The 12,790-nt window shown below is 38.4% G+C and overlaps 1 protein-coding gene across 1 annotated transcript; it reads right to left on the bottom strand.

Annotated features, from left to right (window-relative positions):
• Positions 1-4,856: 4,856 nt before the first annotated feature.
• On the bottom strand, positions 4,857-11,790 carry LOC126368455 (DDB1- and CUL4-associated factor 7). Its single transcript, XM_050012459.1, has 7 exons — positions 11,337-11,790; positions 11,140-11,242; positions 9,674-9,809; positions 8,797-9,047; positions 8,102-8,227; positions 6,698-6,879; positions 4,857-6,057 (listed from the first exon to the last, which is right to left on the bottom strand). The coding sequence occupies exons 1-7, from the start codon at positions 11,399-11,401 to the stop codon at positions 5,859-5,861; spliced, it is 1,062 nt and encodes a 353-aa protein (XP_049868416.1). The 5' UTR covers positions 11,402-11,790; the 3' UTR covers positions 4,857-5,858.
• Between the last annotated feature and the right edge of the window lie 1,000 nt (positions 11,791-12,790).

The raw sequence follows: 12,790 nt of genomic DNA on the forward strand, positions 1-12,790 counted from the left end.
AACTAGGTACCTACACGCAGACAGATGCTAAGACCGGGGCCTCACAACGAGCAGCGAGAATGTTACGATGATACATAATTTTTGACGAATCTGATTTACTCCTTTTGCCAATAAGACACAAATTATTTTAGCAAAAAATTGCAGGTACGTTAGATTGCAAAGTCACCCACGATATAAGATTCTTTGAGGCGTAAGGTGGTCGCACTTTAGACGCGTTTTTGTAAATTCCATACTCATGCCCCCGTTGGGGTAGTCATGTGCCCATATAAAAACTTAGCGCAGTACAAACAATACTGCTTTGATGTGGCCTTATTACCCTCCACACTCGAGAATAATTCCAACCTTCTAAGTACAATAATAATAATAAATAATTAACAATGGTCGGGCAGTATTTCGGTCTACTAACCCCCAACCCAATAGCCCAGTTCCCATTGTTCCCATAATCTGCAATAGTCCTACGCCAGCCGGGGATTGCCTTTGGGTGCACTCCCATAGTGCATACAGGGATATAGTGTCACATCACATTTAGATTGAATTGCCTTAAGGGGCCTCTATCGGCCCCACGCACGCCTTCCAAAACTGCGGGACTCCATAGTCCCAAGATATGGAAACGTCATACAAATAATAAATGTTTTTATAAAAGGTAAAAACGCAATAATTATTATATAGACATACATTTTCAGACTCGGTGCGGGTACCTCGGAGTAGTCGGTAACGAGTACTAATATGTGTGGGATGGGGCATGAAGAAAACGATTACTATTTCTAATAAACTTTGTTTATTTTGCAACGTTGTATGAGTTTTTACTTTTCCGTTATTCAAAAACACCCGTTCGCCATATCTCTGTCATTCTGCAATCCTTTTCTCTCTCGCTCACTCGTCGCTCTCTTTCACACACTTTGCGTTACGTTTCATTCAGCCTATCATTCCTACACTCGGCCATCCTGCTCTCAGTCTGTCCTCAGACTGACACATTCTGATATTACATTTAATAACAACTTTTATACACAAATAACTACTACTTGACAAACATCTTTGTTGTAAATGAAATAATAAAATCAATAACTTTTTGAACAAACTTTAGAAATAATTATCTGTTAAACTTAACATCACTACTTACACTATCTTTAAACACACTGTAGAAATAATATGATATCTTAAACTACCCCTTAACATCTTATTACAACATACCTACTAGAAAAAAAACAAAATAAGTAACTTAAACACCTGAACCTTGAAATAAAATTAACTAAATAAAGACACTATCAAATAACACCATTCTGGATCATAGTCACTTCGTTTATAGTCTTTTTCAGAGTACCAACCAGGTCTCCTTCTTCAAACATCCGTATTTTCTTTCTCTTTCTGTCAAATGCCCTTTCATTTTCTTCGTGTACCTTTCGTAGTCCTCCTATGTACTTCTGTCTTTTCTTCCTGTTAAATATCTTATTGTCTTCCTCTTGTACTTTTAGTTTTAGCACCTTATCTTGTACACTTTTGTCCATGCATTCTTTCTTGTTATTTTTATCAAACAATTGACAACATTCCAGATTCTGTTTTATCTTCATAGGCCTGTAGTTGTCAGTCACTTCTGGTACTACTGGAACTTCGGTAACCTGTTGCTCATCACGGGCAGGTAGACACCGTAAAGTCAACTTATTATCATGTGGCATAATCTTAATATCACCAGCATCAATCACAACTGTAGTATTAGCCAGAAAAGGTTGTCCTAAAATGGCCTGATACGGTATAGCAGTGTCCGGTATTACGTGGAACACCACATCAAAAGCATACCCGTCCATTTCCATACTAGTTGTCAACTTGCCATGAGAATACACCTTTGTAGAACCAACACCTGATATTGTCATCTTTTCATCTTCACAACACTTTAGTCCGAGCTTAGAATACGTATCACTCGTTATGAGATTAATGTCACTCCCGGTATCGATCAAACATTGTACTTCTTCTTCACAAATACGCGATAATTTAAGCGATTTATTCGAAAGTCCACTTTTGAAAACACTAAGCACCGTTGCCGCCTTTGAAGTCTGATTTGACGTTGACATTTCTTCATTCGTGTCCGCGTGACTTCGTTCATTCCATTCATTTGCGATCGGAGCGCCCTCTTGCGACTGCACGTATAAAGCTTGCCTATGGAATTCACGCCCACCGTCCTGGCGACTTGTCGAAGCCGTAGAATTTGTCACGTGATTTATCTTGCAATCTCTGCTTATGTGGCCGAAACTATTGCACTTAAAGCACTTCACGCCTTTCGGACACGCAATAGCCCCATGATCTTGATCGCCGCACTTATAACAATGCTGCCCCTTCACAGATTTTTTACTTTCAAATCGATCCATGCTTGTAGACATCCTTTGGTTTCCTTCACCTTCATAACGTTTCTTCATCTTCTCTTTCATAGTTTCATACAACATTAACTTCTCTTTCAATGCACCATACGTAACTACACCGTACAAAATAGCTTTGTTCATTTCATGATCGGTAATTCCGTCAATTATGTACTGAATGGCTACATAATCCGGGAATTTCGCCCTACGGCCCAATTCTTTCATAGTCAGCATGTACTGATAGTATGTCTCGTTCTTGCGCTTTTTCCGTGCACTCATAATCTCGTGCATTTCCTTACAATTTTCTATGGAGTCTGGAAATTCCTTTTGTAACGCATTCTTCAGTTCTTCATATGATTTAAACGGTTTTTCGGACCTCAACCATAGCTCCGCGGTACCAACCAATGATCGTCGCGCTATAATTAACTTCTGCTGCGCGGTCCATGAGAATATCTCGGCGTTATCTTCAATATCCTGCGCCCATTTAGCGGATGAATAGGTTTTATCTTCGGCGCTAAACTTCGGAATAACATCGGCCATTGTACACAAATTCCCCGTACTCATAAATGTAAATTCACCTCTTTCTTCTTTCGTCTTCAACATCTTTCGTCTTATTTCTTCTTTTATTTTCTTATTACTTCGCAAAACACCTTTAATGCTCAGTAAACACCTTTAATACGTCGTAAATCTTCTTTTCATCTTAAATTTTCATAACCTTTTTCCGTCTCGTGCCTGGTAATCTTCTTCAAACTTGGTAATCGTCAACTATATGCCCATCCCGGACGAGCCCCCAAAAATTGTGGGATGGGGCATGAAGAAAACGATTACTATTTCTAATAAACTTTGTTTATTTTGCAACGTTGTATGAGTTTTTACTTTTCCGTTATTCAAAAACACCCGTTCGCCATATCTCTGTCATTCTGCAATCCTTTTCTCTCTCGCTCACTCGTCGCTCTCTTTCACACACTTTGCGTTACGTTTCATTCAGCCTATCATTCCTACATATGTATACACTTTGAAACCATATCCCATTATCTTTTATGACAAATTAAACAGTAAGTCTCATTAAATGTCAAATATGATAGTGCGACAGGGTTCTAAAGTAGGTACATGATATTGCTCATGACTACAGTTACGAGTATGGACGATGCAAAGAATGTAAAGAACCGTATTACACTAGCGGGGAATGCTTACTTCTTTCACACCCACACACAGCCTAATCCCTGTCCGTCTACATAATTCTTAACCATCATCATCAACCATTTCTCTTAGAACTCAAAAAGTCACACAATTTCTATAAATGACAAGATGTTAGTCAAGACTTATTGTTAACAGCTCAGAAGTCTTCGATGTTATAAATGTCATTACTTCAATATTTGGTCAGTCTTTTCAGGTATTGAATTTGATCAATTTTGTTATTTGAGAATAGATTACACATTGCGCAAAGCAATTGGTTTACTTTATATCAAGAAATTATTTTTAAAAGTTAGTACATTAAAACTTCTCATTTGAATTATCAATGACATCATCAGCGACGTGCCGTTCCCGGGAAATGTTCCCAAAGTGAGAATGTTCCCGTTGTAAAAACTCTTTAATAGTAAAGACACTGGCATGTTTTTATACAGGCGCTACGCTTAAAAGGAGGCTTCAATCACCTATAATCTACAGAGCGTGATAATCTACGATCTACAGAGCGTAGCGGGAGGTGCACCAGAGTGCGAATCGCAAATGACTGTGATAATTTTTGTCACTTTGTATTAATTTAGTTTTAACTTTACATTTATATTTGTACTATATTTTACATTATTTTAACGATTTAAAATTATGTATATTTTTCTCCAATGTGTGGGTAGCCTTTTTACCTGAATAAATAAATTATTATTACTATAATAGTGTATTGGTTTTCTACAAATAAATAAATAAATAAAAATCATTTCTTTTCAGACTACAGTCCATAGATAATAAAGTATTTTGCTTTCCTGTTTCAAATTGTTCTTTCTTGTACTATGGTATTCTCTGCAAGATTAGGTAATAAAGCTCTCTTTACATATGCATTGCGCCTTTTTACTGCCGGGACAATTCCCAAAGTGAGAATATTGTGGGAATTCCCGGGAACGGCACATCAGTGATCATCACTTATTCAATAAGTTTAATAACAGTCGACTAATGATTATGAGCAGTTTTTTTCTATTAAGGATCAAACCACATCTATCAGCATGCGATAGCGAGCTTACGTGCTTTTTCTCGCTCTAGCAAATGACGATTCTGAGTGACGGAAAAGGATAGAAGAATAGGAAAGTGCGATGAGATGCTGACAAATACGGTTTGACTAAAACCATGATTGCTATAGTATATTTCGCGCATTCTAATGTATAGTAATACAAGTACTAATAGACAAATAGTTTGCCGGTACCTGAATTACTCTTTAAAGTCTTTTTGTTGATTCTGACAAACATTTCTTATACTTATTTTACTGAACTGTCAATTTTTAAAACACTAAAAAAAAGAACGGGTGCTTTAGAGGTATATAGATAAAAATAATACACAAGACAGGTTAAAGAAAGAAAAAGATATCTGGAATACAAATTAAAAAGGTTTTAAACTTGGAATTCTTCTTGAATGGAACGATTGTGCGAGTTTAAGAATGACAGTAGTTAAAATACAAAGAAAATGTTTATCGGAATCGAATTCGCCGTTTCCGGCGGACTTAAAACTTAAAATTTGACAGCTCTGTGACGTCACAATCCCGTCACATGCTACAGCGAAATAAACAACGGGAGTGCGACCTCCGACCGCCTCGTCGGTTCCGCGTGCGGTCGCATTATCTCGCTCTAGCAAATGACGATTATGAGTGACAAAAAAAGGATAGCAGCATAGGAAATTGCGATGCGATGCGACGAGATGTACATCCCTAAGGGTCGAACCACCTCTGCGGCTTAGCACCGTAACCGCGCGACTCTTTCTCGCCTCGACATACGTCACCCGTCACTCTCTCACAGTACTGCACAGAAAGAGACAGATGATCTCTGTCGCGGCGAGATAGAGTCGCGTGCTTACGGTGCTAAGCCCGCTGACAGCACCTCACAGCACTTTTCTATGGTTCTATCTTCTTCTGTTACTCAGAACTGTCCTCGTCGATTCTGCCGCGTGAGGTCGCTCTCTCTCGCTCTAGCAAATGACGGGTTCTGAGTGCCAGAAAAGCATAGCAGCATAGGAAAGTGTGCGGTGAGGCGATGTGAGATGTAGTTTATCCCTAATAGAGCCTTTAGGGGGCTTATACCTGCGGGCTTAGCACCGTAAGCGCGCGACTCTTTCTCGCCTCGACATACGTCACCCATCTCTCTCACACAGTACTGCACAGAAAGAGACAGATGATCTCTGTCGCGGCGAGAAAGAGTCGCGTGCTTACGGTGCTAAGCGCGCTGCACTCTTCTCTTTTCTCATGTAGTTTGTGAGGTCAATGACCACATCAACTCTGTCAGGGTTACTATTGATGCCTGCAGTATCGGCCTAAACGCGCAGGATCTCGGTGTGCCTGTTGTAACATATGGCGATCCAGTCGGGCTGCGTGGCGCCCCACTGTATCTGGTTGACCTCGCCCTCGGCGGCCGTGTAGGCCAGAATGGGGTCCTCGATGGCGCGCGGCATCTGCTGGATGTCCCAGATGAGCGCCTGGTGGTCGTCGCCCGCCGTGCAGATGTGACACGAGCTGGGGGACAGCTCATAATGTTAAAAGTGTTAAAACACATGGTACAGCTAAATGGGACCCTGTCGTATTCATCGATTACTCATGTATGCTGAGTGGCGACCTTCAACCGTTTTGCCAAGATTCACACACTTTGCACATAATGTTTAGGTTATCGGGACGGTACATAATCGATACTAACATTATAAATGGGTAAGTGTACAGGGTGTTAGTGAAATCGTAACGAAAACTTTGAGGGACGATCCTGAGTTGATATCAAGTGGAATTTTCCGCCGCAAAAGTATGGACCCGAAAATAATTAAAGAAAACACTAAAATTTTCATGAATTTTCCGACAGGAAATTCCTGTTTGCATCTTTGTGTCGGACAACAACTAGTTAACCAGATAGTTCCGACGACGTGCAACAGATGGCACCACATTCAATAATGCAGTCCTAAAACGCGATATCGAAGTTTACACAGCGAGACGCATAAATACAACTTCCAACATGACTCAAGCGGATCGTCGATCCCTATTCATACTACCAACTTGTGGCGGAGTTCTATGCTCTGTTCAGTACCACGATAACATCCTTTGGCAGCACATCCTCGCCGTCAAACCTTTAAATCCCTTTCCTAAATCATCAGCTATAAGATATAATTACCTGTGCGGCGCCCAGGCGATGCCGTTGACGCAGGCGCGGTGGTTATTGAGCCTGGCCACCGGGGTACACGGCACACGCACGTCCAGGATGATAACCTCGCAGGCGTCCATGGCCACCGTGGCCAGGTAGTTGGGGTCCTGCTTGTTCCACGCCAGGCGGAGCAGAGGCGTGTGCGCCGGGTCCTGAGGATTACGTGCGGAGTGAGCACTAAACTAAACAGCCCTATGCGCAACGTCATAAAATTATTGATAATTCAATAAATTTCGTCGAAATCGATAAGTTTGCTGTTTCCCTAACATGCGTGCCACGTGATTTGACAGAATAACATGACTTATTTGGGTTCGCATTTTTGCACCAATCGACAAAACGACATAATTATATCGTCAGAATTGACAAAATGACCGTGACAAAATTTTATCACGATGCACATAGCCCTACTGGACACTTCATACAAGAAACCTCGTTTTACACAGATAGATAGATAGATAGATAAAAACATTTATTTGGTCTACAGACACACATGCATACAAAAAGAAAAAGATTAGATACAGACAGCCAATCAACAGAGACGAAGCTCTGTATTAAACACGCCAGGTATGTATGTGTGCTGTAGCAGCGCAAATCGGTCGTAGCTCAGCGCAAGTTTTTGCTCTCACGAACAAAACGCTGATTTTCAGCTACAACACGGCTGGAGAAATCCGCGGGTACGGCAACCGAACCAACCGATGATGCTTGCCAATAAAATTCGATACTGAAAAAGTTGTATAAAATAATAGTATACTGTACATAAATAAATAGTTGTATGATATGTAGGTTTTTATTAAAACAATTTTACATAATTAGCACATGTTGTTAATGTAATTAGTATATATATATATATATATATATATATATATATATATATATATATATATATATATATATTTATATAGTATATATATTTGTATATGTGTGTGTATCTATTCATATAATTATATTATACCGATACACAGATACTACACATTGACGTAAGTACGTAAGATAGTATTGTCTTCTTATAACACCATAGACTATACACTAGGGCTGCATACCGGTGAAGCCCTTGCATCCAGTTGAATGCTATGCAATTTCGAATTACTTACATCATATATAATTTTGTTAAGTGTTGTTTCTTGGAAATTATCTAAGAAATTATCCTTAGAAAGACAAGAAAATAAACAGAAAAATCACATTCGGATGTGAAACCTCAACCGAAAGTGACACCTGGCAATAGAAAAGCTGGTTTCAGTCTCAATTTTTCGAATGAAAATCAAGGTTTTGTTGATGAAAATCACTTTGAACTAGAATGTGATTTTTCAAAATGGCGCTTCTGTGATTTTCACTATGAACTGGTGTTTGTAATATTAGTAATTTTGCAGTACATACCTCGTATATGATGGTGGAGTGCTCGAGGTGCCTCAGGTCGAACATTCGCACGGAGCCGTCGGCGCCGACCGACGCAAACATGTCGCGCCCGCCGCCCGCGCGCGAGAACGCTATGTCGTACACCTCCTGTTCACGCGGGGTAAAAGTTTAATTGGCACCTACCAGTCTAGGAATGAATTGGAACTCTTTATACTTGTGTACCTTAAGGGCACTGTACATAGTTTTTTCTTGCAGCTACTTTCCCTCAGCTATACAGGTTGTGAGAAACTGCAGAAGTTTTAGATGGATGGATTTGAAACGTAAAAATTGACGATTCAATCTGTAACTATGTTACCATCATAATAAAGATATATTTGAATTGCAATAACCATCATCATCTCAGACCTCTACATCTTCGTCAGATGATTTAAGCAGCATTCTTGTGACAGCTTTTAAAATTACTGTAAATTCCAATGTGAGAGCGGCAGTAGCGGCCGCAGGACTGGCACTTTGATTGATTATCTCTTATAATTAAAATAATAAAAATAGGCTTTGAAAATTAATGAGCAAGAACTTTGATGTGGTTGACCGAAAAGTTAACCAGACTAAGTTTTGGGGTACATGCGTACCGCCGCAATATCTTACAAAACTTCTAAAATGTTAATGGTAGGCTTTTGCGAGAATTAAGAATTAACAGCTGGTAAATGTTTATTTACCTTATCGTGAGCAATGAGCTGAGTCTTAACATGTCCGGAGACTTCGTTGACCCGTCCGAGCACCTGCCCAGTCTCCAGCCCCCAGATGGTGCATGTGGTGTCGATGCTGCTCGTGCCGATGAGGTTGGGGTCTACCTCGTTCCAGTCAAAGGATGTAAGCGGGGCGCAGAAGTCTGAGTTCTTGTTGTTATTGAGGACACACTCAAACAGGGTGTACGGCTCGCCGGCGCGCCAGATGCGGAGGTAGTCGCCTGAAGTAAGGATAGCATGGAGTTATAGTAAGAGATTGTGGTATACATATATATTTTTTTCTTGATTTCTCTGATTAAAGTTTTGACTTTAGATTTCCGTGATGGAGTGCAGAAACAAGAAATAAATAGATGCTCAGTGTGCCTTGATGAACATGCGTGGATGAATCCTGCAGGCTCTGCACAGCAACCCCCGACCTATAGACGCAGCAAATGCTATCCACGTTGATAGACCTCGTAAGGCTATTGGTAAAGCATTCGATAAAATTCGCGCCGCGTGCGAGCGCGGTTGTCGTATTGCGTAATTTTTATTATGTAGTAATTATTCCACCATAATCTACATGGAAAAGAGATTGGCTGCTTCTTGGCAGATCCAGTATACTTGTATATAAATACTGTACTGTCTCTTAGGAATAACAATCCCTGAACAGCATGGTACTGTAGATCTTGAAAATGATGGTTTAATTATCATTAAATGTTGTAAACTATGAGGCTGGCATAACCACAAAGAGTCGCTCAAGCCTCGATAAAATTAGATAAAAAAAATGTAGTGAATGTCTAGTCTGTTTTTAAAGAAGTTCACTGATGGTGCAGTAATTATTGTATAAGGATGTTTATGGAAAACATACCACTAGTAGCCAGCAGGTCAGGGTAGACGCCTTTACTGTCGGGGATCCACATGATCTTAGTTGTCGGGTATGGATGGTCAAATGTGCTCTTGGCACTGAACTCACTTGTCTCCTCGTCTAGTGAGATTATTTGTACCTGTTCACATCAGAAAAGAAAAATTACAAAGAAAATTAAATTGGGGAATGTTAATGCTACAAAATGCATGGCAGTACTAGTTTGTTTTGTTTTAAATAAACATTTATGTTGTTTTGTTATACACATCATAATTAAAAAATAATGTGGTTATAAAGTAATAATCATAAAGTAAGATCAAGATGACTGCGGGCCCTTTCTGGACAAGAGCGGCGCGTGATCGCCATCATTGGAAAGGATTGGAGGAGGCCTTTGCCATGAGGCACTCCGAAATAAGAGATTTAATATAAAGTGAACTGTAAATAACCGGACAATGTTTCGGAAGCAAGGCTTTCAAGAAAGTAATAATGCAACTAAGTGATCATTCATTTTCTAAATGGAAAGGAATTCAGAGGTACAGAAATAAATCCTTAATTTTTATTTTAGACACAAAGCATGTAGTTATTATTACATATATAACATTATAGTTTAATTGTAGTTTATATAGTTTTATATTGAGAAAGATTTATTATTATTTATTTGTAAAGGATGACCCCCGTGCCGGATTGTTCTTGGCGCAAAGGTACTGTACAGCGAGGAAATGCGGCTAGTGTAATGGGCACCTTCGCGCCCTGATAAGTCAGGGGCAGGTTTTTTGATGAGTGCAGTAAATAGCATTATTTTTGTTAATTATTGATAAGTCATTTCATGTTTATGAAGTGTTTATGAATTTTAATAAAGTTTTATAAAGGTACATACAACATTACAGTGTAACCCAATGCTGTATGAGAAAACAATATAAAAACTTAAACAACAAAAATAAACAATGAATGAAAAAAGAAACAAAAAGAAAAATAAGACTAAACTACAAATAAGAAATGAGAAACCCAAAAAAAAAATACAATTATAAAATTTAAAAGTAAACTATCACACAAGAAATAGAAATAATAATATAATAAAATAAGATACATGTTTTTTGTTTTTGTCGAGAGGAGTGGAAAAATCAAGGGGAGGCCTTTGCCCAGCAGTGGGATCGTATAGGCTAAATAAGATAAGATAAGATAAGACATGTTTTTGAGTCTATTGATCTTAACTTGCTTTCATTGTTAGTAGGTACCTATTAGAACTGAAAAATCAAGTGATACCCTCACTGTTCTTGTAAAAAAATATGTAATAACGACATGTTTTAAAGGAGCAGGTTTTTGCCGATTTGTTCTTTTATAAAAATATATCTGAATTTTTAGCTAGCAAAAAAAATAAAAATAAAGCAATACTTACCCATAGAATTTGTCTTAGATATGCCAAAAACCCTAAAAAAGTGAGTAACAGTTCTTATGTGGAGGGCACCAATTACCTTGTTGTTATATTCTTCAACGAAGCTGCCTAGGGCCAGCCTGAACCGCTTATCTGGTCGCACCGACCAGTTCATGGAGTACAGAGGCCATGGCGCTTGATACCTAAAGGGTAGACAGACAAGGTACGAAATTAGGTCAACCAGGTAAGGTTATCTTTGCAAAAGTCCGTATCAAGTCTTCTATGGGAAGTACTTACTTGTATATTTCCTTCCGCTTGGTGCTAGAGCTCGTGGTACTCGAACTGCTATGTGGCATAGACATGATGGCTCCCCAACTGGCTTCAATATACCAAGATAAATGTCACAACACTTCTTCACTTATCCTAACTTCTCTTCACAAATCACATACAAATAAAGCTAGTAGCGCGCAAAACGCTTTTTACGATGTTTATTAACTATTTATAAAGTTAAATTAATGATAAACACATTATTTTGCACTTTTTGAAGTGAAACATTCCACGTAAAACATTGAAAAATTCACTCCAATGTACTGTTGAAGTACTATATCTGGAGGCAGTACTTTTAATAATTTATAATTTAGGTATGATGGTGTTATTCTTTGATAGTTAAAAACTCTGTTTTACAATTATTTTCCTCTAAATTTTCAACAGAAAATAAACAAGCATTTTTCGCTATCAAATGACATTTTGATAACAATGTTGCCCTAGTAATAAATTAAAAACGTCCCATTCGCAAACGAACATTTCTTAGAAGTTAGTAGAATCTTAGTAGGAAAAAAATATTTGATTTCGTTTTAGACTCTTATTAGTTTATAATGCTACCAATACTAATCTGAACTATACAGCCAACCAGAGGAGTAAAAAGAGGGACTTGCCAGGTTACGTTCCCCAAAAATAATACCTATAGATGGCACTGTCCAGATTTAACGTAAGAATTACTATCTATTAAATTAGAAGGATTTTTTTACCACGCCATCCATATTTTTTGGGGAACGTAGCCCGGAAAATCCCACAGTCAGAATAAACGGAGTATGAAGCAAAATTAAATGGCACTCGAGTATACCACCTCTGAAAAACTAGATGTATTTATTACTTTACTCTTTGATTGATGAATAATGAGGATTATGACCACATAAAACATGAATTATGTATGGTTTATTTAACCTACCAAGATGTTACTATGAGTAATATAAAGTAACTTGTTATATTTGAGCGTTCCTTGCAACTTTGAAAGAGTAGGTAGCTTTACCTACATCGAGCCTACATCCATAAACTCACGCCTATTTCTTACCGGGTAAGCAAACTATATAAATTATATTGGTAGGATTTAAGTGTTAAAATTACAAAAAAGATGTAGCATAATTATACGTTTCACTGCTGCGTCAATCAACAGCACACGATAACGCGTTGGCCCTCAAAATGAATATAAATCACCAAGTTTTTAGCTCCGGCTAATAGCCCGTAATACACTTCCACCTACCCACAGTGGAGCAACGTTTGTAGGTTGCTGGCTCTGCAGACTTCTTAAATACAAACAATGAAATAAGTAGGTCCTTTACAAATATGAGACTGCACCGTCAATTCGTTTAATTAACCATTAGGAGAGCTTGTATACATCAAGTATTGAAATGAAAGATTGTTCTTCTTAAAATAACATTTTTAATGCTTTTCACATGTACACAATAAAAAAT

The sequence above is a fragment of the Pectinophora gossypiella genome, chromosome 7 (genome assembly GCF_024362695.1).
Source record: "Pectinophora gossypiella chromosome 7, ilPecGoss1.1, whole genome shotgun sequence".
Classification (NCBI taxonomy): Eukaryota; Metazoa; Arthropoda; class Insecta; order Lepidoptera; family Gelechiidae; genus Pectinophora; species Pectinophora gossypiella.

What these genes read in the sequence shown, in the direction of transcription:
- LOC126368455 (XM_050012459.1), bottom strand. Translation starts at nt 11,401, where the DNA reads ATGTCTATGCCACATAGCAGTTCGAGTACCACGAGCTCTAGCACCAAG. An exon ending in TTGAAGAATATAACAACAAG is followed by an intron (nt 9,810 to 11,139) that starts GTAATTGGTGCC and finishes TGATGTGAACAG; the next exon opens with GTACAAATAATCTCACTAGA. An exon ending in ACTCCACCATCATATACGAG is followed by an intron (nt 6,880 to 8,101) that starts GTATGTACTGCA and finishes CGTAATCCTCAG; the next exon opens with GACCCGGCGCACACGCCTCT.